Raw genomic sequence first — 27,244 nt, 5'->3', positions numbered from 1 at the left:
CACATGGTCGAGGCGCTGCACAAGGCACCTGTTGCCCACTCGGACTGCGCCTCCCGCTCGCTGCACCGCCCGCTGCTTGGCACAGCTCCAGCCACACCTGCCATTGGCCGGCTGCAGACAAGAATAGCCTGCAATCTGCCGTCATTCTGCTCCCCCAGCCCCAGAGCCCCAACATGAACAGACAAGATAGGCGTTGAGCCCGGCGCTGGCCAATTGCCCCTCGAAGCGTTTGCATCATCAACGACGCGCACTGCCCAGGGCCTGCGTCTCAGCACCGGCACCGCCGACAAATTGCCGCGAGAACAGCCGTGTCGTCGCGTTCAGAGAGCACTCCACTGTCGCTATACAGCATTCCGAAGCCACCTCGCCCTGCCCGGCATGCCCTCCGGTGAGTCTATACGCTCTACGCCCGCTGCAACACTCGACCCGCTCATCCTCCTACAGCCGAGTCCATTCTCCAGCACGCGGCCGAACATGGCTCGCTCGACTCGTAAGTCGTCGTCCCCGTCGTTGTGGGCGCATTGGCCCAGCTAACGCGCGCACGACTCCAGAGCAGAGTGGCCTGCCACGCTGCAGTATATACTCCAGCGCCTTGACGAGGTACCACCACCACCAGCACATCCACCACTACTACCACCAAGGCAGCCACCGCTAACCCACTCCCCAGATCATCGCAGAATTCCCCAAGCCACCTACAGATACAACTCCAAACCCGCCCGCATCTGCAATCACAGATCTGCCCTCGCGCCCAGGCACCTCCAACGCTCTTTCCAGTCAAGACTCGCATGCTACCGACAAGGAAAATGCCCCACCTGCAACTCCTCCCCGCCCACCCGTGCCCTCCTTCTCCGCAGCAACCGAGCCTCAAGGTATTTCAGCAGACATCAACACCTTTTACTCGGCAATACGCACCACCCTCTCCAAGAACTTTCCAAAGCACCCTCCGCATACCATCCAGCGCCTAGCCGAGCTCATACTTGAGCCCAAGAAGCGCTACCGATTCCTCCCACCCTACCTACGCGCCCTCGACCGTGTCGTTTCCGTGTCGTCGCCCCTCACCGTGTTCCCACTTCCACAGGCCGTTCTGCCCACTGCGAGCGGCCTGCTCAATGGAGCTACATCCAGCACCACGCCCCAGCCAGCGCCCCTCGGTTCTGACGAATCACTAGGCGGCGCCTTGCTGACTCCCATTCCCTGGTTGCAGAACCGAGGGCAGAACGAGTTGATCTCAGAGAGCACAGAGATGGTCGACGGACCCAATGGTGCAGGCCGGATAGAGACCGTGACTGTAGGCATGCTGGCTAACACTGCACAACCAGAGAATCCTACAAGCGTAGCCCAGATTGCCTCGTCACACCCCGATGGTGAAACCTTGCCGTCTACTGGCCCAGTCACCCAGGGCGAACTGCTACGCCAGGAGCAAGAGGCCGGAATCGTGCTCAACAACCCTCACAGCATAACGTCCAACTCGGCAAAGACTACATTTGGTGACGTTCAAGGCGGGCCTTCCATCATGGAGACAGTCGAAGGCGAAGAGGAAGTTCCGCATGCCCGTGGTCCAGAGATTATCGGAATGGAAGACACAGGACCCCAGCGAGATGGAAAGCTCGATATTGAGGGTGCTATTGGGAGGCCAAGTCTTGACCGCAAAACCCCAGAGCCCTCGGCATCTATGGACACACAAGTCAAGGACAAAGAGTCAAGCCAAGAAGGAGCAGAGAATGACGGTGCCAAGGGAGGTAGTGAAGAGTCCAAAGAGGGCACTGCAGCGGGAGAACAAGAAACAGAGAAACGCGATGTAGAGATGAAGTCGGATGATTAGTCGTCACCGGCCGCTCCCCCTGGGCAAGGACAGAACCTCACAGCCGAAGAAACAAGAGAGCTCATGGCTCTATTGCAGGCTTACAATCATTCTTGAAGCACAGCATCGGTTGGGATGCATTAACATGTTAACGTGGGTACGTTATCTAGTCTGCTTTTTTGGGCTGGACTTTCCAAGCGCAGTAGCGTACCCTTATTTAGCATTGCCACGTAGTATGTGCAACTACATACATAGCTGTCGAAACATGAGATACTACAAAGAGCTGCTATAAATATCAGCAGGCTCCACCCTGCCAAACTTGAGTTGTTTTGATTCTGCGCAATACACGTAGTACTACATACATTGAAGTACCGCATCGAGTACAAAATTCCGACGTGTTGCCACTGTGTTACGTCGTTTGTACTCTGGTTCATTTCCGAGTCAGGGACCATGCGCATAATGACGAGGGTCAACAGGCTTTGATAGGGCCGATTGGCACGCTCATACATGAAGTGGATCCATTGTTTTGTTTTTAGAGCATGAAGAATGTTTGTCTTGGGCGGATTCAAATAAATGAGGTCAGTCAAGGATTCGACCGTTGGAAACAAGTTGTGCACACATGTTTTGATTACAGCGTTTTATGCAAACGGCCCGTAGTCCTACTAAAACGAACGCTTATTTTTGCGACGTTGGCAGAGTCGGTTGCTCCTTCTTCATCTGCACCTTGCCGTAGCCGTACACAAGGCCACTAAAGAAGCCCAGCAAGATCGCCGTCACGCTACCAAATGTCACCGGAGCGCCGAAGAAGACAATGCCACTAATCGCAAGCGGCAGCTTGTTCAGGTACCCTACAAACGAATACGTTGTCGATGACGTTTTGCGGATGCACCATGCAGACGAGTAGGAGATGAAGATTGCGCCCAGACCAGAGTAAATCATGCCAACAATGAGGTTGGTGCGCGTTTCCACGGGAAAGTTACGCGAGAGATTGGCGGAAGAGTAGTCTTCGGTGATGAAAGAGCAGGCGAGAAGAATGGGGAGGGAGAGCAGGTTATTGTAGTACATTGCTGTTGGAAGAGTGTTTGATTAGATCGGATCGTTTCCAAACGAAAAAAGAAAAAGAAAGAAAAACGGCTAAGCGTAGGAATAGGGACGCATAGAGTAGAGACTTACTATCCCAGTCTTTGAACTGTAGCGAGGTAATGTACTTGCGCGTGCCCAGGACATAAGAGGCACTGCAGATGATGTTGAGACCCATCCAGATGTAGCCTGCGTTTAACGTTGACATGGCGTCATCTGCAGTCTGCGTCTTGTCTCCAACGCCGCCGTGGAGGACGACTTGGATATCGGCCCAAGCGGCAATGATGGAGCTGAGTACCATGAGGCCAAAAGACAGTAGGAGCAAGGGAGTTACTTTGCCGCCAAACCACAAGACTTCGCCATAGGCAATGACGACAATGGTTAGGTTCTTGAAAATCGTGTAGACGGGGACGGAAAGAAACTGGAGAGCCTTGGTGCTGGTATAGATCATGCCGACGAAGAACAAGGACACTGGGAGCCCTGGTGCGGTGTTAGTAGATGACAAGTGGTTGCCAGGTTCGACGTTAACATATTTTGCAGACACATACATTTTTTGGCCTTGCCGCTTTCCACAGCAACAAGGTTAGGAATCGTGCCCATCTGCTTTAGAATGAGGATTGCAGCCGTGCAAATAATAGCCTGATTACGTAGCTGTCAGCAATTTTGCATCTTTGTTTTTTTTTGGAGTGGCATCAAGACTTGATCGTTGTGAGACAGGGGACTACATACCTGGATGGCTAGGTAGAGGAAGTTAAGGTTCCACGACGAGCCGGAGACGACATACTTGTTCACGACTGTCATGCTGATTGAAGAAAAGCAGTAGGCCAGCACAGCAGCAGCAGAATGATTTTCAAGCTGCGAGATAAGTCTGCCTGTGTTTTCTTCCGCGATAAGTGCTACAGGCTTCTGTAGGAAGGCCTCCCTTTCACTCGAGTCCTGGTCTATGTCGTTCATCTCAATATCATCATCATATTTTTTGCTAGCCATTATAGCTAGTCGTCGTAAACAGCGCTTCCCGCTTCAAAACAAAGGGTCCTATTAGAGGAGAAAAGAAAAGAAAAGAAAAGAAGTGTGTATAGAGTGCTGAACGCGTTGATCGCAAGCTGTTGAAGAAAATATGTAGTACTTTGAAATTATACAAGCCCCTATTATCCAAGCAAAGATGCTTACCCAAATGGGTCTAGCATCTTGTACACGATATCAGTGTGGCCGGGTTTGAACACGAGATAATTTCAATTTTTAGCATTCGCTAACAAAGACTGCAAGGCGCAGGCTGGCATTCTAGTCTAAGAACGATTTATCCAACCAGGGATACAGTGTGTAAGCATTTTGGTTAGCCAAAAAACCGTTGCCACGGTTTTTAAGCTCACAACTAGTGACCGGTATCGAGTCGCCAAAAAAGATTGCTCGTGCTTTTTTACTTAAAATACTTACGCCGGCTCCCCAACAAAAAGTCGGAGGCCAAATATAGAATTTCCTTTTTGTACGATAGATGCAGTAGTCATTATCTCGGAGTGTAGATAAGGCTCGTAAAGATGTTTGTCGACTCTGGTCTTGCGAGATGATGCGAGGTGTACCCTGCGCCAAGCACGACTGCGATGCCCCTGAACAACAGCTTTTAGAAGACAACACCGGCGTCTGGTGACAGTCTATTATACATTCCGAGGAATCGCGAATGTGATATACGCTACTACTGTTGCAAAGGAAAAGCAGATGTAAAGCAGATCTGCGCTGCACCTACCGTCAATGTTGAGGCAGGAAGCTTGGGCCGGGGCCTGTCGACTTCCCGGACTCGTTGATAGCACACAAACAACAGACATTACCAGCCACCCAACACCGCATAATTGACCTGCGCCCATCCATTAGACCATTTTTTATACTCTACATACGTTTTGTGTCGGACTGTAGTCGCTATTGATTGTCATATCGCTACAATGGACGCCAAGGAACCACTACTCCCATCGGATCCTCCACCCTCATACGAAGATGTACGCAAATCGCCTCTTGCCCACAACAGATCAGCCTCGGGCGCAGCGCCAGGCAAAAGACCGCCTCCCGGCCCTCCGCCACCGCTCAGCTTACCCGCGCTGAACCAGCTGAGAGGGTCCAGGGTCGTCCTTGCAAGCAAATCACCAAGAAGGAGACAGCTGCTTGCGCAGGTATGCACCCAGACGCCCGCCGCCTCGCATGCATGCAATGAATGTGCTGACATGAAAGTAGCTTGGCCTGACCAAGATCGATGTATGCCCTTCGCAGTTTGCCGAGAACCTCGACCACTCCATGGGCGCGCTGAATTATGTGCTCGAAACCGCGTCCGCCAAAGCGCTCGACGTCTACAAAGCCGAACTCAACAACGAAGAACGCGGAGAGCCGGCAATTGTAATTTCGGCCGATACCATCATAGTTTCCCACGACGGACGAATACTGGAAAAGCCACGGAGCGAGGCACATCACATAGGCATGCTGAAGATGCTGAGAGATCAAGGCGAGCATAAGGTCATGACAGCCGTGGTGGTAATGAAGCCGCTAGAGTCGGCTGTAGTCCCGGGCTATGCTATGAAGACGCACATTGAGGAAACGACCGTCAGATTCGATCCTAACGGTGAGTCGCTCTCCAATGAGAAATGCACAGGCGGCATGGCTGACAAATGATAGTGACGGACGAGCTTATTCTTGCATATGTAAGAACACGCGACGGAAACGACAAGGCAGGCGGATATGGCATCCAAACGGCTGGTTCAGTGCTCATCGAACGCATAGAGGGCTCCTACGACAATGTGGTGGGACTGCCGCTTAGGGCTACCCTCAGGCTTATCGAGAACATCATGCAGCCCGAGGAGGAAGAAAGTGATGGGGACTTCTTCGTTGATAGTAAAGAGGATGATGAGGACTAGTTGCATAACTTGACACGCTCTTGTCGTATCCATCTTGTGTAGGGGCCGTGGCTGGTCCAGGGTTAAAGCACTACAGGCATGAATGATAGGATCGTAGACGTGGGTATGTATGTATGTAGAATGCAAATACCATACATGCGTCGTACCACAAACTTGATCAGATCCCCGGCGAATAGTCTGCCCATCTCGAATTGTGAGTTGTACCGCATATGTGCCCACGCGGACCAAACAAGCGCCGTCGGCTTACTGCAGCCGCTGTCAGCTTGACCAACTCCGGCATAGATTATTGGAAGTTTGAGACAAGAAGCTGCTGCTAAGCTTTGTGTACGGTCAGAACTTTATTGTGACACTCACACTCCGGACTCACCGCTGAGGTGGATAGAGAGAGGGTCCTCTTGCTCAACCCCTCCATTACCAATCACTGCCCCACTTGCCTCGGCTCATCAGCCCTACCCTCTCGACGGGCACCTTTCCTAAGCCGGTATCTCCCCGGCGCGACGCTCGTCATGGCTTCGTGTCTTCCTCTGCTGTCTTGAAGATTCTGCAACCCCGACAAGTCTCCTCCCTCCACATCGAGACACCTTCCTTGCACAGCAACGACTAGGTTGCGCCACTTGCCGGTTACTGCCCGAAATGCCCTGCTGTGCAAGGGCCTGCCCAGGCCCCAGCGGCCCTGGATTACAGATCCAGATGATGCAAGAAGGATCTTTTTTCTCGGCCGTGAAATCATTTGTTTGCTTAGTATTACGTTCTACTGCCACTATATAGGTGCTTGTTGCTGCCCTTCTTTTCTACTACTCATACCATATCAATCCTGTTTCAACCTCTTGCAATAACAACCTCTATTCTCATTTGATACCCAGTCTAGATTTTATTTTTTGCATTCGATACTCCAACAACACAAAACTTCACCATGGTTCAGAATAAGGGTCTCATTTTCAAGAAGGTGCCTGAGGGCTGGCCAAAGCCTGGCGAGCACATCGCCGTTGAGGACCGCCCAATCGACCTCAACCAGGACCTGCCCGAGGGCTCTATTCTCGTCAAGAACTTTTATGCCTCGTTCGACCCTTACCAGCGTGGACGCATGCGTGCTCCCGGAACCGAGTCATACGTTCCTCCCTTTGAGCAGGGCAAGCCCATGACCAACCGCTCCATCTTCAAGGTCGTCAAGTCCAACAACCAAAAGTTCAGCGAGGGCGAGACACTGATTACAATGAGCGTCACCCCCATTGAGGAGTACTCTGTTCTCGACAAGGCTGCCGCCGATATCTGCAAAAAGCTCGAGAACCCCTACAACCTGGACCCCAAGTTCTTCCTCGGCCCCCTCGGCATGCCCGGTCTGACCGCCTGGTCCTCCTTCTACGAGATCGGCCAGCCCAAGAAGGGCGAAACAATCTTCATCTCCGCTGCCTCGGGCGCCGTCGGCCAGATCGTTGGTCAACTCGCCAAGCACGAGGGCCTCACCGTCATCGGCAGCGTCGGCGACGACAAGAAGCTCGAATTCATCACCAACGATCTCAAGTTCGACTCCGGCTTCAACTACAAGAAGGAGAAGCCCGCTGATGCCCTCGCCCGCCTCGCACCAAAGGGTATTGACATCTACTACGAAAACGTTGGTGGCGAGCAACTCGAAGCCGCCATCAACGCCATGAACACCTTCGGTCGCATCATCGCCTGCGGCATGATCTCCCAGTACAACTGCAAGCCTGAGGAACTCTACCCCATCCGCAATCTCATGAACATGGTCACCAAGCGCATCACCATGCGCGGCTTCATCGTCGGCGACGCAAACATGGGACCTAAGCACGCTAAGGAGCACCAGGAGAAGCTACAGAAGTGGCTAGCGGATGGTACCTTCAAGGCACAGATTAGCGTTACCGAGGGCATTGATAATGCGGTTGACGGCTTCTTGGGTATGCTGGAGGGTAAGAATTTTGGTAAAGCTGTGTTGCAGATTGCGGATTTGACCAAGGAGTCAAAAATATAAACTAGTTGATTATGCCATTTGTTTTTTTTAGCGATAATATCGGCTCAAGATGATGCCGTTAGTATAGAGATGAAATGAATCAATGTAAAATATTGACAGTATACGTTTGTACGATTTTTGGCTCTAAAAGTGACGTCATCTAGTGAACTGGGAGAGAAATAGACTAGATAGACACTTGACATCACAAAGCCAGAAAAATAGTAAAAGTGCTTGATTACTTCCACCCAAGGAACATAAGAGGTTAATCTCATCAACAAAGTGTGGTAGTCTCCCCCTCAAGCCGGACCAAGCCAAACAAGTCAGCTCTCGTTTCTATCCTCAAATACCTCCATGCATCCCATTTACGCTTTTCAAGAAAAGAAACGAAAAGAAAAAAAATGTACACCTAAAGTCGAAGTTTTCACTCGGACCGGACAAGTCAAGTGACCAAGTCCAACGACATTTAGATACAGAGCCTGTTGAAGAAAAAAAAGAACTCCCATACTGCCTCAAAAGCCATTACCCTACCCACCAATTATGCAACCATCAAACCCAGACATAGGAAAGGAAGAAAGTGAGAGTCTGGATGGCCATGTCTTGAAAATACATGAAACCCTGGTTATTTAATACAAAATAGAAAAAGAAATAAAGATATGACTTTTGAGAAAAAGGGTAGACGCCATGCGATGGTGATTGCGACTGAAAGTGCTCTCCAGAGTGTTGAATTTGTGCTCTGATTCAGCAGAGAATCCTTGAGTGTGTTGCCAATTGGACCGAGTGCTGCCGTTTGTCAATTCGTGTTCCACTCTTGTAACAATGTTCCTTACGCTTTCTTGGCTTCCACACTGGCCCTTATGCAGCGCTCAGCGCATGCACAACCAACACTGGCACAAGTGCCGCAATAACAAGGCTAATGTTAACTGCGATGCCGGCAATAAGCGCCATCCTCTTTGAATATGGCGTGCAGTGACCAAGATGACCGTCCGTCATTGAAGCGATGACGCTGTCTCCCATGAAGCGAAAGAGAATGATAGCCGGTGGAAGCACGCAAAACGCCGCGAATATCATCCAAGAAAGCTTACGCCTTCTTTCCTCATCTTCAGGGTTAACTTTACGTTCTACACAGAGCAAGTGAGGCGAGTGTATGTAGCCAATGGTGCTTCGAGAGGTAGCTGGGTAAATCTCGAGGCTGGAGAATGAGCGATGTAGAGGTGTGTTCGTATCACTAGTCGATGGACGATCGCCACCCACAACGTGCGTGATATGAGTGCGTTTTGTCGAAGAAGTTGATCGAGCTTCAGGCGATAGAAACATTTCCCGTAGTTTTGTCTGACCTGGTACAGCGGATCGACTCGTGCGACGTTGATTTCGTACAAAAGTAGTCGAGTTCCGGAGGTCCCGACAACCATCAAGAGGCGAATAGGTCTCTTGCGCTTGTCTCAATGCCTTTGAACTAGGAAAGAGAGTCATCTCAGATGACGCCCGGCTATGCTTTAGCCCATGAGTTGATTGATGCTGGCTTATCCGCGTGACACTGCCAGTAGCAGGAAACGGCGATGCATAAAACCCAGTGTAGTCTGAACGGGAGCTTTGTCGGCCAACGGCCGAACTTTGTCTCACACTGGGACTGATAGTGCTTGTAACACTCCTAATTGTCTTGCACGTACTGGTTTCGCGAGGAGTGTCGGTAAGCTTGCCTTTTGAACCGACGATTGAGAGCTTCTCAAGCATTGTTTGCCGTCCTCGACCGATGGGACCGCCCGGAGCGCTTGACATGGATGCAGAATCTTGATTTTCAGGCACATTTGATTGGGGAGCATGTGCTGCTGGCGGCTCGTCGATGACGATGTTTTCATTAGGGCCAGAAACCAATAGTTCTTGTGTCTCTTTGTCACCGAAGGCATATAGGTTCGCCGGTCGAGCGGGTAATGGCGAGGAAGAAGTGTTGGGAGTAGCGCGCATGTCTGATCGGATATTCAATTCAGGAGGCGAAGACCTGAAAGGGTGAGAGTTTTGATTAAGGATCGGACTTGGGTGATTGTAGTAGTTTGATCGAGCTGGTGACTGAGGCTGTTTTACCCAAGATGGAAGTGAGCCATCCGAATTCAATCCAAGGCTATTACGCGTTCCCTCATCACTGCTATAGTCTGCGATACTGTCGAGCGACCCGTGGTCTTTTGAGTCTCTACTATTGCCACCGACTGTCTCCCAATCATCTCGCTCTTCCACAGCAGCTGGCTCATCATCACCCAAAGATCTGTTGGTTACTGTTCTGTTTAGCAGCTGGCTGCCCGAGTTACGTCTGGACCAGATGGCTGGAATCTTGTTGTCCGTTCTTTGTTGGTTCACTGTGTCTTGGAAGATTTGTTCAGCTTGATCAAGAGCTTCCTTGGGTGTGTTGGGACTATCGGTCTCGACTTGTGAGTACGACGAGGAGGGTCCGAGAGGGTTGATATTTGGTTGAGAGAAGGCTGAAGAATGCTCCAGAGTCTGCGTTAGATTAGGCTGTCTAGAGTCTTCGTAACCAGAGACATATAGAAGATCGCGTGTATCTCCATAAGAGTCGGCTGATTCGTTCGAAGTTATTCCAGAAATTCCCGAAGTAGAAGGGAAGCAGGGAGGTTCATTATACTCAAAAGCTGGCGCGAGTGGTGGTACCTCTTGTGGAGGCAAACCTAAAGAATGAGCGAACACTGATTGTTCTTGAAAGCCATTGTTGACTTCTTGCAACGCAGGTTGTTGTGTTCCACACTCCAATGAATTGACATTGTTGTTGCGATTGCTCATAAGGCCCTGCTGGTAAATTGACGCGCGACGATCATGTCTAGTGTAGATTGACGAGCTTGGATATATCGAGTCCATGTCATCATAGTAGGGTTTGGTCAAAACTCTTTCCTCCGAATGCAGTAGCTGTGAAGTGGGCCTTGGCTCTAACTGCGTGGCGTTGTCGTCTGGTAACATTGACGAAAGCGGCTGTGTCTCATATCGTTCTATCGAGTACTTCCGTGATAGTTCTGCCTCATTCTGTCCCGGAGAGAAGGCTGGAAAGCCCTCAGGCGACATGGGACCAGGATGTGTCATGGGAGACATTGGATCGATTGGGTCATAAGAGGTCTCGGGTATGGAGATATGTGGTCGAAAGGATCGCGGAAATTCCAAGTCCATTCTCATTGTCTCCGTGCTCACTTTTCGATTGTGAACTTGCTGTAGCTCCTCATCTTGGGGCTTTAGTGGTGCTTTGCTCAGTCGCTGTGTCAAGCTGCGAGTCAGACCTTTGAGAGAGAAGCGCGATTCACGTGCAGGCGTCTTCATGAACAGAGGAGAGGGTATATCAGCAGAGTCTGGGCTGTACATGGGAGACGTATACGAAGAGGAATTCGGGCTGAGAGCTGCGGGCGTTGGAGGAGCTGGAAGATCCGTATTTGACTGATTGGGAGACTCTGTGGGACGTCGCAGAATGCCTGCGTGCGCTGCATGGAAGTCTCCATACACAGCTCGCTTAGGGGCCATCTGGTGCTCTGGTAAGCCAAGTTTCAAGAAAGATTGAATATCTCGTACCTCTGAAAAGGCGTCGTCGGAGGTGGGTACAGGGAAGTAGTCACTCGAGTCGAAGTCCCGCGAGGGAGTGACAATATTGTGTAGTAATAGGGAGTCGCGTGGGTTTACCAGATCGAACGAGGCACCCCGGTAGTGAATGGTTGCCGGTGTTGTGGGTGGCGTTGCAGGCTTGCTAGCTACAAAATCTTGTGGATTCACATGGACAGACTCTCTTTCGTCTAGCGATGGAGAAGGTGATGAGTCCGCTCGGTGAGGTGGCTGTGGGAATCGCGATAGCGAAAATGACGAATGCGTTTTTGTTGTTTGTGCGTCACTCCAACGTGTGCGCTCTGTAAACAGGCTCGGCGTAGCCGGGGGCGGTGGTAGTGTTTGTGAAAATTCTACGTCCACAGGGGAAGGGGGAAATGCAACCAGATCTGTGGTGGCAGGCGGTCTTGGTAACCTCTTTCTCGAGTTGAAGTAACGTACCTTGCTAGAAGAGCTGGTAGTGGATAAGCTTGATATGCTGCCTGTCTGCTGGCGAGGTTCAGTCGACTGCGCTCGAAATGGTAGCTCGGGTCGTGTTTGTTGGTGGAAAGCATGCAAAGTCGGTTTCAGTTGATGGGCTGATTGCGAAAAGTGAAGAGAGCGTTGTGGCAGACCGGAATCTGGCCAAGTCGAGGGTGGCACCGAAGCAGCACGCTCAATGTCGCTCAGTGCAGGTGCTGCAGGTTTTCTCCGGAGCGTTTTGCCTGGCGGCGGTGTTTCCTTTCGGGCGAGCGTAGGCGTGTGCTGTTGTTTGCGGTATTCATGGATAGTGAGTGTGTGAATTGGGGTCCGTGAGGAGACTGTGGAAGTGAGTGAGTGGTGCGGGGAGTGAACCGGCGTCATAGGATTGCCAGCGTGCAGCCGCGGTGAAGCCCGATCAGAAGCCCATGGCGACTGTGAATGGGGGTAGAAGGCCGCCATGTTCAGCTTGTGTGAAATATCTTTTTGACAAGACGTGAATTCTGTTTAGATAGGCTTTCCCCGACGACGAACTTGCACTGCTATTAATGTCGCGAAGGTTTATGGGCTCTTGATCGGTCGTTTGTCTTGGATATCAAACTTGATGAAAGCGCCAGCGAACCCATGGCGGAATCTACGCCATGGCAATGGGTCGCAGTAATCAGATCCGAAGACTCTGGGTATCTTGTCAGCCCTGCATATTCTCCATCATACATGTAGTGTCCAACTAACCTCAATTGCCTTCGAACGTAAACCTGGTCACCGTACCGATAAGGACTAAGTTTTGCGACTTATCCTTTGTCTGGTCCAAGATCAGAGTGTAGTACCACCCGTTTCTGCCTACAGCCTTCTTGTTATGCTGCCCTGATGTGAAGCGTATGTACGTAGAATAGAGCGACGTCAGAGGAAGCGAAGATTTGGGACGAACGTTCAGCAGCAAAGGCTAGGGAAGACGGGAGCATTAAATTCAGGGTCAATAGGAAAGAAGAAAGACTACAAGTGGTTGCTAGAGAGAAGAAGCAGACGAGGACGAGGAGGAAGGAGCGCTGCACGACGACCTGGAGAGCGAGAGACGAGGAAGGCACGACGGCGTGGTAGTAGTACCGGGTACCTGGGGAAGGAAGACGCGACAAAACATCATTCGGAGTAACATTTGCAGAACGGGGCCGTCAGCCCTAGACATTTAGGGGCGGGTTCCGGGCAGTCGTCATCTCAGTAGACGACGCATTTCCACTGCATCCACGGTAGGTGTCATTGTTCATTACAACTACAAGGCTGTTGGGTGCGAAGAGAGAGCAACGCAGCGTTGTGGATGGTCGTCGACTACTCGACCCCGGCCTAGCGCCTCCTACTCGCCAGCCACTCAGAAGCCGCAGCTTCCCTCAGCCCCGAGACCGCAGACACGACCATCGAGCATCCTCAACCACTGGATCCCTTGCGCTGAATCCTGCTAGTATCCATCATCTCATTTCGAACCCGCACAACCGAGTGCCGGCAGCTGTCACAGATCCAATCAGCCACTACCGATCTGTTGCCTCGCCCTGTGACAAGCCGGCGCCACCCAACTGACGGTATTGCTTCTATTCAAGGCACGTAAGCGAGCCAGTAACGACCTGCAAACTGCATGTTCGCCCGCATCGGATCATCACAAGGTCACGCAGAATTCCCCTATCCTGATATCGGCCCATTGATTTCTTGTGGTCGGATATTAGATGCACACATGGAGCGTTGGCTGACGAATCGATTGTTATGTGGATCGGGCCACATGCACATGTACTTTTCACGTGACCATATGTTTATTAACTGCTCCTCCAGCGTGTGTGTTCTATTTCCTCCAGTCTCTACATCACCGGGTATAAGTCCTTCTAAATTCCGCTTCGCCACACTCCTTTAAGCGTATCTGTGACTTTCTGCGTCGTATTGATGGATGTCGTCTTGTTTCCACAACGTGCGGGGGCGAATACGAAAAACGCCGTGGATTAGGGCTTCGAGGAAATCGGTGGTCGACAACAAGTCGAACATCAATATGCTCAGGTGTCCAGTTCCGTCTTTCTCGCTGGCTCGAGTCCTGTATCCGTGATTGATATTCACTCGGGGACCTAGGACGCCGCTTGGAGCGAGAAGGTGGACGGTCGGGCTCATTGACCTTGTTTTCCTCAAGTGGCCGCCGGTGAGTTTGGTTCGGGTTGAACTCTCCTTGATTTGTACCCTGATGCAATCAGCTTGTGGCATGTTTTGTATGGCTAAGCAAACTTACAGCCGTCGGATAGATAGTCCCTGGCATCATTACATACTGATCCAGCGAGTGTATCAGGTCGGCAAAGTTGTAGCCAAGCCCAGGATGGCTAGGAAGAAACCGTTGGCCAACGTCATGTTCGAAGCTGACAGCAAAGTTTTGCGATGGCACGTACTCGGAGAGATTGTTGTACCATTGGGGATATGCACCATACCAAGTTGCTACGCTGGTATCTACATTGACCGTCATGTATATGTTCTTAACATCCTTTGGCTTCTGCACAAGCATCACAAAATCAAACTCGCGCGGTAATCCTGATTTCTGGAGCACATTCTCGCTGAGCGTCCAGACGGCTTTGGAGTCTTCAATAGTCTGCCCCGACCTGTCTTGCCTTGACCGCACTGAACCTTGGATACTCATCATGTGAAAGACCTTGTAGCTGCTTTGCACAGATGCTTGCGGTATTATATATGCACCGACGGGGGATGCCGGAGACACGCCCAATGAAGTCGAAAGGCTGAAGTTCCACTGGAGGTTCTCCGGGGATACAGCGCCAAACATGAGCTCTGGGGCGTGCTTCAGGATGCGCGGTTGCGAGCGCCCGGACCGTCTGTGGGAGCCGGAGCTGGGGTCTTCGCCGTGCAGGCTCACTTGAATCTCGGCACTCCTGAAGCGATGCGATTCCGGATCATGTGGATGAAAGACAAAACGGACAGAGACAAAGTACACATGGTTGATGGCGGCTCCATGAAGGACATCGGACCTGTAGAAGCCGTGTTGCAAGCGGTTCACATGAGCGGAGACGTACGCTCTTCCGGGCAGACGGCGTTCGTAGAGGCATATCTGGTTGAGATGAAGGCGCTTCTTCGGGATGTTGGGGTCGTTTGATGGAGGCTTGGCCGGCGCTCTACTTCTTTTGACGGGTGCATCTGATTGCGGTTGGTGAGGCTCCTCGTCTGCCTTGTCCGATTTGAGATGCTTGATGAGCGAGTGCATCTTGGGTGGCGTGTAAAAGGGTGGCTAAGGGTGGCCCTATGTGGCGCGGTACCTGGGTCATGCACACACGTTGCCTAGGCTTGGAATAGAGGATATGCAGTCGGGGGCTGTCATGTTGTTATAACAGCCATGGCTTTGGACGTGAGGATTGATCAAGCAACATGCAATCAAGGCAAAGGATACTGGCGCGGACCGCATGAGGTGTGGCACGGGGATGGTATTGTATCAACGCCTGGCATGGTCAGCACCTCGTGGGCTTTGATCTTGATCAGCTTGGCTTGAGTCGCGATAGTCATAGCCATAGAATCGGGGCACATGGCATGGCTTCATGCTTATATGGCCATGTGAGTGTTTGTTGGGTTATGGTTAAGGTGTTTGGGTGCGGGTGACCATGACAAAGGCTCGCTATCGGCAGCGGGCGGGTCCTTATCGTAAGCGGCCCCCGCAATCTGCCCCAAACGGTGAAGTCTGCGAGGCTGCTCAAGGGAAAGGGAAGTACTAGTAGGGTAGAAGGTGAGCCTGGGAAAAGGAACTTGGTGGGGCCTTGTATTTTCCTACTACGCCGACGACACATACGTAGTTACTGTACTTGGCTTGTGAACAGGCATCATGCAGCTGTGTCCCAAGGAGGTGTGTCACTGGCCGCCATGACTGCTAGTACCTGACCAAAGTTTGCTAACAATGTGGTGACAGCTTGACAAGCTCGTCATATCCCAGCTCGGCCTGCTTGCCCAGCGTCGCCTGGCACGGGGCGTCCAGTTGAATCACGCTGAAGCTGCTGTACGTCCAAGACGCCCTCGCATGCCCTCTGCTAACGGCTGCAGGCATTGATTGCAAACAATCTCCACGAAGTACGAGCCCCTCCACTGACTGCACGCGCATCCCCGCTCCCATGCTGAATGCCCATAGCTTATTCGCGATGGCAACCATACTGTCGCCGATCTCATGTCCATTGGCAAGACCATGCTGGGTCGCCGCCATGTGCAGCCTGCAGTTGTATCATCGCTCGCGGAGTTGATGGTCGAGGGCACTTTCCCCACAGGTACCTATCTTGTCACCGTCCATCGCCCCGTCTCTACCGAAGATGGAGACCTCGAAAAGGCGCTATATGGCTCCTTTCTGCCTGTTCCCTCGAATGAAATGTTCCCTCTGCCCGATGCCAGTGAGTACGAAGACACCAAGCAACCAGGCGCAATAGTCGCTGTTAAGGGAGAGAGCGGAATCATCAAACTGAACGAGGGGCGCAAGAGAATAAAACTCAGGGTGAAGAGCGTGGGAGATCGGCCAATTCAGGTACGTCAAGGGCGTCACATGAGAACACAGAACACGCGACTCATGACGATAGGTCGGATCGCACTATCACTTTATCGAGACGAACCCTCAGCTACAATTCGACCGCGTACGAGCGCACGGCTACCGACTTGACATTCCTGCCGGCACCTCGGTACGCTTTGAGCCTGGTGACACGAGGACCGTCACTCTTGTTCAAATTGGCGGGAATCAGATCATCAAGGGTGGAAACCAGATTGCTTCAGGCTTCATTGGCGACCTGTCTGTTGCCAACACGATCATAGAGAAGTTACAGGCCGGGGGTTTTCTTCATGAGCCCGAGCCCCATGGCGATGCTGCCCATATTGACATTTGTACCATGGAGCGACAAGCCTACATCTCAATGTTTGGTCCAACAACTGGCGACTTGGTGAGGCTAGGCGCTACAGATCTGTGGATCAAGGTAGAAAAGGACATGACCATATATGGCGATGAATGCGCATTCGGAGGAGGCAAGACGCTGCGTGAGGGTATGGGCCAGGCTGGTGGTCGATCGGATAAGGAGTCTTTGGATACAGTCATCACCAATGCCCTCATTGTCGATTGGTCCGGTATCTACAAAGCCGACATTGGAATCAAAGACGGCATGATTGTTGGCATTGGCAAAGCAGGCAACCCCGATGTCATGGACGGCGTGGACCCTAAGCTGGTGGTCGGAGCCTGCACTGATGTCATAGCTGGCGAGCACAAGATCGTGACAGCGGGCGGTATTGACACACACATTCACCTCATTTGCCCACAGCAGGCGGAAGAGGCTATAGCATCTGGAATCACAACAATGCTCGGAGGTGGTACAGGACCCAGTACTGGCTCGAATGCGACAACATGCACGCCTGGTAAGACACACATCAAACAGATGCTTCAAGCTATTGACGAGCTTCCTCTCAACTATGGAATTACGGGTAAAGGAAACGATTCTGAACTTCGACCACTACAACAGCAAGCCGAGGCCGGCGTTTGCGGTCTGAAACTGCATGAGGATTGGGGAAGTACGCCTGCAGCTATCGATGCTTGCTTACAAGTCTGCGACGAATACGACATACAAACACTGATCCACACCGACACACTGAACGAATCTGGTTTCGTTGAATCAACTATCGCGGCGATCAAGGGCCGAACGATTCACACATATCACACCGAGGGTGCCGGCGGAGGACATGCTCCAGACATCATCAGCGTGGTTGAGCATGACAACGTACTGCCCTCCTCGACCAACCCTACCCGGCCATATACACGCAACACGCTGGACGAGCATCTCGATATGCTCATGGTATGCCATCATTTGTCCCGCAATATTCCCGAAGACGTAGCGTTCGCCGAGTCGCGTATCCGCGCTGAGACGATTGCCGCAGAAGACGTACTTCATGATCTCGGCGCCATCTCAATGATGTCCTCGGACTCCCAAGCCATGGGTCGTTGCGGCGAAGTCATTCTCCGTACCTGGAACACGGCGCACAAGAACAAGGTGCAGCGCGGCACGCTCAAGGAAGACGAGGACACCGACGCAGACAACTTCCGCGTCAAGCGATATATCAGCAAGTATACAGTCAACCCAGCCCTTGCCCAGGGCATGGGCCATCTCATCGGCAGCGTCGAAGTAGGCAAACTTGCCGATCTCGTCCTCTGGACTCCAAACAACTTTGGCGTAAAGCCAAATTTGATTATAAAGAGCGGATTCTGCTCTTACGCCGTCATGGTAACTACTCCCCTCCACCTCCACCACTTACCTCCTTCCTGAGACGACTTTACTAACACACTTGACCTCAAAGGGCGACCCCAACGGCTCCATCCCCATGGTCGAACCCCGCATCATGCGCCCCATGTTCGCCCCGCTCGTCCCCGCTTCCAGCATAACATTCGTCTCGCAAGCCTCGATTGCCTCGGGCGTCGTGCACTCGTATGGCCTGCGCAAGCGCGTCGAAGCCGTCAAGAATTGCAGGAACATAGGCAAGCGTGATATGAAGTTCAATGATACGAAGCCTAGGATGAAGGTCGATCCTGAGAGTTATACGGTAGAGGCTGATGGCATGGTTTGTGTGGCGGAGCCGGCGGAGACGTTACCATTGACGCAAGGGTATTTTGTTTATTGATCTCTTTCTCTCTCTTTTTTTTTAAAAAAAAAATCTTTCATGTTACAAAAGATTGGATGTTTGTTGTATCTTGTATAAATCCTTGGATACCATTACGATGCTTGTCAAATTGCAATTATTCATACTTTTCCTTTTTGGGGAGGGAGTAAACGAATTCCTTTCGCAGACTTGTTCCTCAAATCAAGTATTGTCTTTGACAAGAACGTATATTCGAAATAACGCTGCATCATTCAAAGACACTATTGCTTTACTTTTACTTGCCCCGTAAGTAATCTACTTTTCTGGCCCCAATAGCCTCTCTCTCTCTCTCTCTCTCGCTCTCTCTCCCTGTTTTGTATCTTCCATCACAACCAAATGAATACCTATCTCCTATTCCAGAAAAACTGCCAAGGCCACAAGTCCCCAAGCCTTCCAAAAAGAATGCCCCAAAGGCAACACGTTCATGACACTACCTTGAATACCATCAGCCTCCTCTCATGCTGACCACTATCTCCCTCTGTTCCTTGCTTTCCGCCCCATCAGCCTTCTCCTTCTTACTCATCGGACTCCCGTTACTGCCTCTACCCAGAGTGCCTTGTCTCTTCCGTTTGACTGCCGGTTCAAAGTTGCTCGTCGCCAAGCCGAGCATCGCAGAACTGCTGAGCTCAGTATTCGTCCTCGCACCACCTAGAGCATGCATAAGCTCAGGTCCCATGTCCGTGGTATCGATCTGATGATAATGATGATGATGATGATGATCGAAACTACCAAGCTCCTCCCCCAGAGCACTAAACAGCTGTCTCTCTAGACGATCAGTGCTATCGGTACTTGATTGTGAATTACGAGACTTGTGGGTAGGTTTGAACGGCGAGAGATTGCTGGTAACCACTGCCGCATTCATCTCTAAACTGGGATCAACAGCATCGACGTCGATGATTTCAACTTGCCCAGGTATACTTTTCTGATCATCTTGGGCGAAATTACCCTGTACCTTTTGAACAAAGCTTTGTTCCACTTGAGAATCCGAACTGGTTGTCGGCATCGAACACTCATCTTGCCGGGTCGCTTGGTCTGACAGCTTTGGTGAATCAAACATCAAGCCCTCGTTTCTGCTCCTTGAATTAAAATTCGATGGCCCCTGAGCTGAGCTGAGTCTGCTGATTTCGGTGGCTGACTGTGGCGCATCGCTTCGGTTGACACGATGCGCGCTTGCCTGAGTTGAGGACCAATCTCTCATTGATAATTCTGAAATGGTTGCTGGTTGCCCCTGAGCAAAAGGGTTCGGCGTTGGAACGCGGTTGGCATGGGGAAACGGCGTTGGAAATCGCAATTGCGATGACCCAATATCTTCCTTGTTATGTGGCATAGACAGGCGTGGCCTTGCAGACATTCTGTCTTTTCCATCGTCTTGGGAGTGATATTTGTGCGATGACGGCTTGTTCGAGACGTTTCGTAAGACACTGCTGGAATCTTGATACGATAGTTTGCGAGCCAGAACCCCAGAGGACGGACGTTTGGTCGACGGAGCAGTCCCGAATTTCGGTGGATAGTAAGTGTGAGCGGCTTGTTGACTAGCTGGCTCATGAAACGGTCCACCAGGTGTCCGAGAAATCTCACGATTATGCTTTGGTGGGCTTATTGCATCGATTATCTGGCCCAACTGGTCATCCCGAAGCGTAACGACAAATTGCTTCTCTTTTGGGGGTTTAGAGTAATCATCCCAGTCTGTACTTTCGCTCTGAACATGCTGAGACATATTGCCCATCCATGGCAGACCATTGGTCGATGTATGTGAGCCGTACATGTAATTCGGCATGGGGTGATCAGACAACGCGAATATCTTCCTCTTTTCTGACCAGTCGTCTATGCTGGCGGTGTCGCCAGTGTGATTGAGCGTACTGAATGCATCATTCCATGTAGTTGCACGACGAGTGTGGCTAGTAGGGGCAACAAAATGCGTTGGAAAGTGTGGAACAGGTGGCAGGTGCGCGTTGGATTGTCTCTTGGGCTCGGCGTCATTCAATCTAGTGAACACGGGTTGTACATTATGCAATTGTGGAGTTTGCATGTGCATGTTTCCTATAAAAGGATGCGCATCAGGGGTCCACGAAGTTGTTGGAGATGCCTGAGGGTACTGGCTGTCCCGGTTAAACGCATCGGGAAGGTAGAGTGGGTTCGAGATCGGCCATGAGATTCCGGTCTGCTGAAGGATATCTGCATTGCTTGAACATAGTCTACCATAGGGTTCTAGCATTTCGGAACATACCTTTTGGTGCATGCTGAAATGAGAAGCAAACGAGCTCATTGGCAGTGCCAAAGTCTAAACTCCCAGGACTTTGCGTCTTGCTGATCAGTTGTTCTGAAAGCACGACGCGTATGCGCCCATATGGGTCACGAGCATCCCAAATGTTATTTGTGAGCGTAAGATTGTTGAAGGGAGGGAACTCGAGAGGCCGTTTCCGCTGGCTCGAAGGTAGATCATTGAAGGTGAGCGACCTCTTCTCATAGGCTCCACGATAGTCAGATCTTGTCTTACCCAATCTTTGTTCTGAATGACTCACCAATCTCTTGAGGCCATTTCGTATTCAAGTCAAAGAAGCCGTGACTGAGTTGATCAGTAGGTATCACTCTCACTCGGCAGCAAATGCTTGAGGCTTACAAGAGTCTGGCCTCGCCCACAATGACCTGGACGGCGAACACTATCTTTTGATTGCCTTTGCGTCGGGACTCGAGGAGCGCTGAGGCTTTCAAGGTCGTACGCCATGAATGAAGTGAGATACGAAATGGTGTCGAGGGTGGTAGCGAGGTGATGAAGCAGGTCAACGTCGGCAGTTGACGCCCGTCTGTAGTGTGTCAGTGTACTTTACCCCAAGTGATATCAAGCGAGCCTAAAAGAGACTAGATAGCAGTGCAACTCACACTCCACTTGCGAGACAAAGCAAGCGGTCTTGAACTCCTGAATCGGAACATGAGAGTCTCGGGGAAAGAGGATCACATCCCAATCATTGTAGCGCATGATCGGCGTGTGATTGCTGTTGTTCAGATCCAAGAGAGCAACAAGCAACTGGTAGTTGTGCTGGAGCGGGATTACGTGAGACGGGGAGACGAGGCATGTTGACGAGTTGAGGGCTGGGTAATGGCGGGCAAACCTGAGGAGCCTCATAGGAAGGTACGAATGGTCAGGTTTATCACACGTCACATGGTGACTAACTCATTGACTTCTGGATATCACGGAAATTGATAACCATATGACGATGCCGACCAAGGCGAAAGATGCGTCTTGATTTCGATTAGGGTACAGTGATGAGCTGAGCAAAAGAAGGGCGTATCCTGCTAACAGATCGGAACAAATATGTCCGTCAGTTCCCTTGTTTTTATCAAGTACCTGTCTGGTTGCCGATCAACCATAGCAAGACGACACATGCGCTATCCATAGAACGCGCATCTTCCAAAATAAAACGCCTATATCATAGAATCATTTCGTGATGTGAGAAACATTAGATTGGTGGAGGAACCTCCTCCTTCCGTAACATGGGTATTCGCTGTTTTGGTATTCGCCAAACGCCTTGCTAAAACAACATAGTCCCATATCCGAAAGCAATGTACGCCGACATTACGGTGAAGTGCCCCCCCCCCCCTCCTTTAACTCCTTGCTAAGCCATCAAGTATTACTGCTGTGTGCACATCTGGCCGATCTGGCCTGGCTGGCGGGCCAATCCAGAAAGGGATCTGCTACGAAAAGGAACCGTTTGGATCGTTCGATTGGGGCGGCGTGAAACGAGTGAAGCTACCAAGGCCGGATTGGAGACCGTTTGCTGCGCCGCTCTGAACAGTAGGTGCGTTCTGACTGTCGTTTGGTGAGCCAGTGTAGTTATTGTTTGCGATGGATGAATAAGGCGGAGGCAGCGAACCCTGCGTGGGAGGACTGCGCGCAGCAAGGTTAGTGAAATACTCCCTGAGCTCTGACAAGGCAACAAATCATACACACGCCAGCCAAACTTTACATACGCGCACGAACAAAGAAAACCAACTATGATGCACTTGGAACCAGACCGTTAGATGAATCAAACAAGTAAGCAAGTAAGTAAGCAAGTAAGCAAGCAAGCAAGCACGCAACAAACCACGCAGAAAATAGAAGAATCGTGTGATTGGAAGGATAGCCAATCTGCTGGTCACAGAGCGCAACCGGTAAAAGAAAGGCATTCGACAGAAAGCAGCACCCGACCCATGCATGACTAGCTACATCCCATAGATGCTCCCGAAAGAAGAGTAGCACGCTCTGAAAGAAAAGTCCGAGTGGGAGAATGGATGGCCTGTTATACAAAGACTCCCCTCTATGGCCCTCCAGCAAGATGGTGTCGTCAGAGAAAGTCGAGAACTTTTAGAGTACCGCCCGTTATAGAACTAAAGACCAAATCGCTCGAAATCGTCATTGCCGAGTCATGAAAGGGGTCGTTGCAGTAAAGCCAACGGGATGAACCACGAATGAAGCGCCGTGCAAGCAATACAGAGGGAAAGAATGCGCTTACTGTAACAGAGTTAGCACTGGCAGCGGCAAAAAGAGGGGGAGGTTGAGGTAGGAGAGAATGCTCAACTGCCGAGGAGGCGTTTGCATTATCCAACCCTCAAGGCGTGCTGTCGCCTTACCTTCATCATAGGACCGTAACCGCCGCCACCACCGCCGTAGGGGTGTTGCGGGGGCATGCCCATTCCAGGGCCAAAGGGCACTGGTGGAGGTGGCGCAGGGCGGTATGGGGTACCGGCGGGTCCAGAGTTGTTCTGAGAGCGACCCCAGCTAAGACGCACGCGGGAGTTGCCAATTGGGTAACCTTGCATCTGGTTGATAGCCATCTCTGCGGCGTGGCGCTGCACGAACTGGACGAAGCCACATCCCTTGCCTGGAGGAATCTTGACATAGGTGATTTCACCGAAACCTTGGAAGAAAGAGCGTAGCTCGTCCTCGGTAACATAGCCCGAGAGACCGCCGACGAAGACGGTAGTGTTGTTGGGATCCGTGAACTGGTTCATGGGCTGGGGAGCGCCATAGTAGTTACCCATTGGGGGAGCACCCATGGAGTACATGCCCATGCCTGGGCCGCCCGCACCCTGGGGCATACCCATTCCGCCGGGGCCGCCTGGACCACCGCTCTTGTTCTTTGGTGTTGCAGTAGAAATACGCATGGGGCGGTTGCCGCAGTAAACGCCTTGCATCTCAGTCAGAGCCTTTTGCTGGTCTTCCTCGCTGGCAAATCGCACGAATCCATAACCACGGGACATGCCACTGATGGGGTCCGACATGATCTTTGCCGACTTGGTCGAGGGATACTTGTTCTGGAACAACTGGACAAGGACGAATTCGGTAACTTCAGGGCCCAAGTCTCCTACGAAGATGCTAAATTCGGGGCCACGCTCGTCGCGGCTATTCTTTTAGTGTTAGAGATCATCGCAGTATACATGTGAGAGACCGGACATGACTTGCCTCCTATCAGCGAGACCGCCACCAGAGGCCCAGTTGAGCTTGAATGGACGGTTCGAGTTTGGGATCAGTTGTCCGTTGAGGTTCAGAGCCTTGGCCGCAGCATCAGGGCTCGCAAAGTCGACGAAGCAATATCCAGCATTGCTGCTATGCGGTAGTTAGCCTGGTGGCTTTCTAGAGTGGGATTGTATGCTTACCCGGAGAACTTGTCACGGATCATCTTGACATTGACTGTCTCACCCATGTTGTACCAGATGCTGCGGACGAAGTTCTCGTCAATCCAGGGCTCGAGCTCACCCATCCTGTGCCATTGTTAGCATCAACCTATTTTGCTGCATGCCGTGTGACGCTGGGGCGAGCGTTGGGCACATTGCACATGGCGGGCGCAGCGTGGGGGCACATGCGTGGACTCACCAGAGAGTCGTCTTTCCGGCACCCTGGCCTTGACCGTCGCCGCCAGCGCTGCCTGGAGGGCCCATATTGCCCTGGGGTGGGAAGCCGTTGCCGGAGGTGTCCATGGGCTGACCCATGTCGCCCGGCTGTGGGGTGGGGTTGTTCATGTCACCCTGGGGCGGGCCCTGGAACTGGTCGTTGTAACCGTTGTTGAAAGACATGCTGGATAGATCAAGCGGGGTAGTCGGATGGACTAGCGGAGGTGGGGAGTAAGGGTAAGGCGCTCTAATTATGATTGAGAAGTGTAGGAGTCGTTTATATGTCTGCGCGCGAAAAGCAATGGTTAGCGTCGGTGAATGGGCGAGTAAGTAAGCCAGGCAGCGGGAGCGAGGTGAGTGCAAGGCCAGGCAGGGCAGGGCAGAGTAGGGCAGGGTCGGGTCGGGCAGGGCAAGGGCCCTAGGCGCGCACACACTCACCACTGGGAACGATGCTCCTGGTGTCGCAGTAAGGGAAACGTAGCCTGTGAAGGTGTGAAGTGGGCGCTGACGTCGGGCTCAGGCGCAAAGGCAGCTCGGCCAAGGAAGGAGCCTAGTAAGCTAAGAGACACTCGGAACAAGCGGCGACAGTAACTCGGGATCGAGCACCAGGGACTGTGCGGGTGATGGCAGTGAATGAGTGACCGTGAGGAGGCTCGAATTGCAATCTGTGCGGGCCAGTCAGTACCGTGTGCAGGATGGCCCGACGCGATGGATGACATGGGGGGGCGGGGGCGGGCATGAGGCTCGTCTCGTTGGTTGGGTCACGACACCATGACCACGACCGCGACCCCAACGGCGGCAGCGGGGGGGCGACGACGACGACGACGAGGCAATTGCGCTCACAACTGGGCCGTCAACGGGCAGCGGGCTGGTTTGCGATGCGAACGAGTCCGTGCAGACCGACGACGTCAGCGGGCTCGATGCGCACACACACAAGGCAGCGCTGGCAATTGCGTGCGAACAATTCTGCGTGCATTGTCGATATGCAGCAGGCACAGTTGGGGCGTGCCAAGGCGAGAGATGAAAATTGTGCTGTTTGGGGGGGGGGGCTTACCTGCAGCAAAGACTCAAGGACACAGAGGACGGAGGCGGACGGGAGAAACAGGTCGAATCCAAACACCAGAACGCAAGGGAAGCAGAGAAGAAGACGGCGACGAGAGTCGGGGAGGGGGGGGAAAGATGTGTGTGAGAAGAAAGGTGGGTGGGGTAAAAGAGCAGAGAGCGCAGATGATGTGCTGCCGAGCGAATCCGCTAAGTTTACGGCGCTCGGTAGCGACGCGCAGAGACGAAGCTGGGGGCGTGAGAGCAGAGGATGGCGCCACGATTTGCTCGATCGGGCAGACACAAGCTTTGGAGATCGATACAAGGATGGTGGCCCTCACGGCTGCAACGCCCTCTACCAGGCCGCAGATTGGCTGCGACGCCATTGCACGCCCAGGCAAGGCCGGAATTAACGATCTCCTGTGCGTCAACTGCTGACTTTAGCTGAGCTGGTCGTTGGGCCCACCCCTGGCCGCTGCGCCGCTGCCACTGCTCAATGACGCGCAGCGCCATGGGACAGACATGGCCGAGTGCGGGGCGGTGCGCTGTGCACTCGTCCTTTGTGTGCATATGTGATGTGGATACAGAGTATACTAACTTACTTACTTGCATACATATACATACATACATGCTCATTACTCCTACTACTCCCCCTCCCCTGTTGCCTTTCCGGCCCAGCCAAAGCAAAGCGCCGTCCCTCTGCACCAAATGGCCGATGCCCCTCACCGCTCACAGGGGCTAACAGCTGCACCTCTCTCCCAGCCAAGCTGACAGAGACATGTCACAGCCGCCCTCCGTCGGTGGACCCATTCAGCCCATCCAGCCCATCCAGCCCATCCATTCCACAAGTGTGCGTACGTATACGTACACGCCTATTACTCCTCCTATGTCTGCATCTAGCAACCTCGTCGGCAGGGACCTGGCCTTGGCCCAAGGATCCCGTACGCCCTCTCTCTCTCTCCACACACACGTAGTACACATCAGCATTTCGTATCTATGCAGGCTATGCACCCATCAATCAGCATAGCAAGGAGCCCACCTCACACATCCATTGCATTTCATCATGATTCGCATTGTATCCACCCGTCTACCATGGCGCTCGCCATTACATATGTAGTATTGTAATTGTATTGTATTGTATCGTATCGTATGCACTCTAGACCACACACCCCTCGCCCATCTACACAGCCTGGCCAGGCGCCGTCTCCGGGATGCCAGCAGCAGCCTTGGCCTCGCCCAACTGCTCGCGGCCCTCTGCAAACACCTTGTCAAAGTCATACTCGTACCACCTAATGTCCGGGTTCAGCCCGGCAAACTTCCACTCGCCGTCAATCTTCTTGTACCAGTGTGTGTTGAAGCTGTGGGCGTGGCCCTTGACCGCCACCGTCGTCCGCGACTCATCCGTATATCGCTGGTGAGGCACTCGCAGCTGGTGGTACCCCGTAATCTCATCCTCGGCCGTCTTCTCCCACCGTGTCCCGCCGATGAAGTGCTGTGTCTTGAGGAGGGGGTTGCCAAGCACCGCAGGGTCAGAGGCCATGGTCACAAACTCATCCGCTGGCATGGCCTCCCACATCTTGTCCAAGAAGGACCGGTAGTCGATCTTCAGAGTCGGAGCAATGCACTTGCGCAGACGATCCCAGTCCTTGCTGTCGTAGCTGTCTGCCCATTCGTAGCATGCCGATTGACAGCCCATAACCTCTGTTCCCAGTTAGCCATGCCCATCACACACTCACTGCACACACGACATACCCTCAAATGTAGGCTGGAGTTCTTTCTTCTCAAACATGATGACTTCTGTGCTCTGGTTCAATTGCTTTGGGATGAGGATTTCAATGTTGTACTTGCATCTTGTTTGTACCCTTTGGTCTTTATATTTCA

At 52.2% G+C, this 27,244-nt stretch overlaps 10 protein-coding genes across 10 annotated transcripts; 4 read left to right on the top strand and 6 right to left on the bottom strand.

Annotated features, from left to right (window-relative positions):
- The first annotated feature begins 144 nt into the window (after positions 1–144).
- COCSADRAFT_126821 (uncharacterized protein) lies at positions 145–2,276 on the top strand. Its single transcript, XM_007706387.1, has 4 exons — positions 145–388; positions 445–490; positions 552–600; positions 668–2,276. The coding sequence occupies exons 1-4, from the start codon at positions 379–381 to the stop codon at positions 1,820–1,822; spliced, it is 1,260 nt and encodes a 419-aa protein (XP_007704577.1). The 5' UTR covers positions 145–378; the 3' UTR covers positions 1,823–2,276.
- A 206-nt stretch (positions 2,277–2,482) lies between these two features.
- Positions 2,483–3,754, bottom strand: COCSADRAFT_72504 (uncharacterized protein; the record flags this gene model as incomplete). The annotated part of the gene is made up of 4 exons (XM_007706386.1): positions 2,483–2,868; positions 2,975–3,361; positions 3,430–3,520; positions 3,611–3,754. Coding segments are annotated over 4 exons (1,008 nt in total), but the record flags the coding sequence as incomplete, so codon positions are not given.
- Positions 3,755–4,649: 895 nt separating this feature from the next.
- Positions 4,650–5,938, top strand: COCSADRAFT_126815 (uncharacterized protein). Its single transcript, XM_007706385.1, has 3 exons — positions 4,650–5,040; positions 5,102–5,483; positions 5,537–5,938. Exons 1-3 carry the CDS (start codon positions 4,816–4,818, stop codon positions 5,773–5,775), a joined length of 846 nt encoding a protein of 281 aa, XP_007704575.1. The 5' UTR covers positions 4,650–4,815; the 3' UTR covers positions 5,776–5,938.
- Positions 5,939–6,299: 361 nt separating this feature from the next.
- COCSADRAFT_40733 (uncharacterized protein) lies at positions 6,300–7,866 on the top strand. Its single transcript, XM_007706282.1, has one exon. The coding sequence runs from the start codon at positions 6,689–6,691 to the stop codon at positions 7,760–7,762; it is 1,074 nt and encodes a 357-aa protein (XP_007704472.1). The 5' UTR covers positions 6,300–6,688; the 3' UTR covers positions 7,763–7,866.
- A 727-nt stretch (positions 7,867–8,593) lies between these two features.
- COCSADRAFT_100934 (uncharacterized protein) lies at positions 8,594–12,247 on the bottom strand (the record flags this gene model as incomplete). Its single annotated transcript, XM_007706384.1, has 2 exons — positions 8,594–11,251; positions 11,300–12,247. The coding sequence occupies 2 exons, from the start codon at positions 12,245–12,247 to the stop codon at positions 8,594–8,596; spliced, it is 3,606 nt and encodes a 1,201-aa protein (XP_007704574.1).
- Positions 12,248–13,504: 1,257 nt separating this feature from the next.
- Positions 13,505–15,403, bottom strand: COCSADRAFT_184806 (uncharacterized protein). Its single transcript, XM_007706383.1, has 2 exons — positions 14,043–15,403; positions 13,505–13,994 (listed from the first exon to the last, which is right to left on the bottom strand). The coding sequence occupies exons 1-2, from the start codon at positions 15,015–15,017 to the stop codon at positions 13,632–13,634; spliced, it is 1,338 nt and encodes a 445-aa protein (XP_007704573.1). The 5' UTR covers positions 15,018–15,403; the 3' UTR covers positions 13,505–13,631.
- Positions 15,404–15,626: 223 nt separating this feature from the next.
- On the top strand, positions 15,627–18,436 carry COCSADRAFT_164437 (uncharacterized protein; the record flags this gene model as incomplete). The annotated part of the gene is made up of 6 exons (XM_007706382.1): positions 15,627–15,647; positions 15,711–15,797; positions 15,842–15,868; positions 15,927–16,310; positions 16,363–18,042; positions 18,116–18,436. The coding sequence occupies 6 exons, from the start codon at positions 15,627–15,629 to the stop codon at positions 18,434–18,436; spliced, it is 2,520 nt and encodes an 839-aa protein (XP_007704572.1).
- Positions 18,437–18,899: 463 nt separating this feature from the next.
- Positions 18,900–21,431, bottom strand: COCSADRAFT_151853 (uncharacterized protein; the record flags this gene model as incomplete). The annotated part of the gene is made up of 5 exons (XM_007706381.1): positions 18,900–20,629; positions 20,682–20,924; positions 20,977–21,020; positions 21,075–21,258; positions 21,335–21,431. 5 exons carry the CDS (start codon positions 21,429–21,431, stop codon positions 18,900–18,902), a joined length of 2,298 nt encoding a protein of 765 aa, XP_007704571.1.
- Positions 21,432–22,794: 1,363 nt separating this feature from the next.
- COCSADRAFT_251085 (uncharacterized protein) lies at positions 22,795–24,829 on the bottom strand. Its single transcript, XM_007706380.1, has 6 exons — positions 24,761–24,829; positions 24,306–24,607; positions 24,089–24,193; positions 23,895–24,035; positions 23,063–23,834; positions 22,795–22,943 (listed from the first exon to the last, which is right to left on the bottom strand). Exons 2-6 carry the CDS (start codon positions 24,503–24,505, stop codon positions 22,941–22,943), a joined length of 1,221 nt encoding a protein of 406 aa, XP_007704570.1. The 5' UTR covers positions 24,506–24,607; positions 24,761–24,829; the 3' UTR covers positions 22,795–22,940.
- Positions 24,830–26,543: 1,714 nt separating this feature from the next.
- On the bottom strand, positions 26,544–27,152 carry COCSADRAFT_101310 (uncharacterized protein; the record flags this gene model as incomplete). Its single annotated transcript, XM_007706379.1, has 2 exons — positions 26,544–27,064; positions 27,116–27,152. The coding sequence occupies 2 exons, from the start codon at positions 27,150–27,152 to the stop codon at positions 26,544–26,546; spliced, it is 558 nt and encodes a 185-aa protein (XP_007704569.1).
- Between the last annotated feature and the right edge of the window lie 92 nt (positions 27,153–27,244).

The sequence above is a fragment of the Bipolaris sorokiniana genome (assembly GCF_000338995.1).
Source record: "Bipolaris sorokiniana ND90Pr unplaced genomic scaffold COCSAscaffold_16, whole genome shotgun sequence".
Classification (NCBI taxonomy): domain Eukaryota; kingdom Fungi; phylum Ascomycota; class Dothideomycetes; order Pleosporales; family Pleosporaceae; genus Bipolaris; species Bipolaris sorokiniana.
Note: the sequence above shows the minus strand (reverse complement) of the source record. Positions and strands in the feature narration are given on the sequence as shown.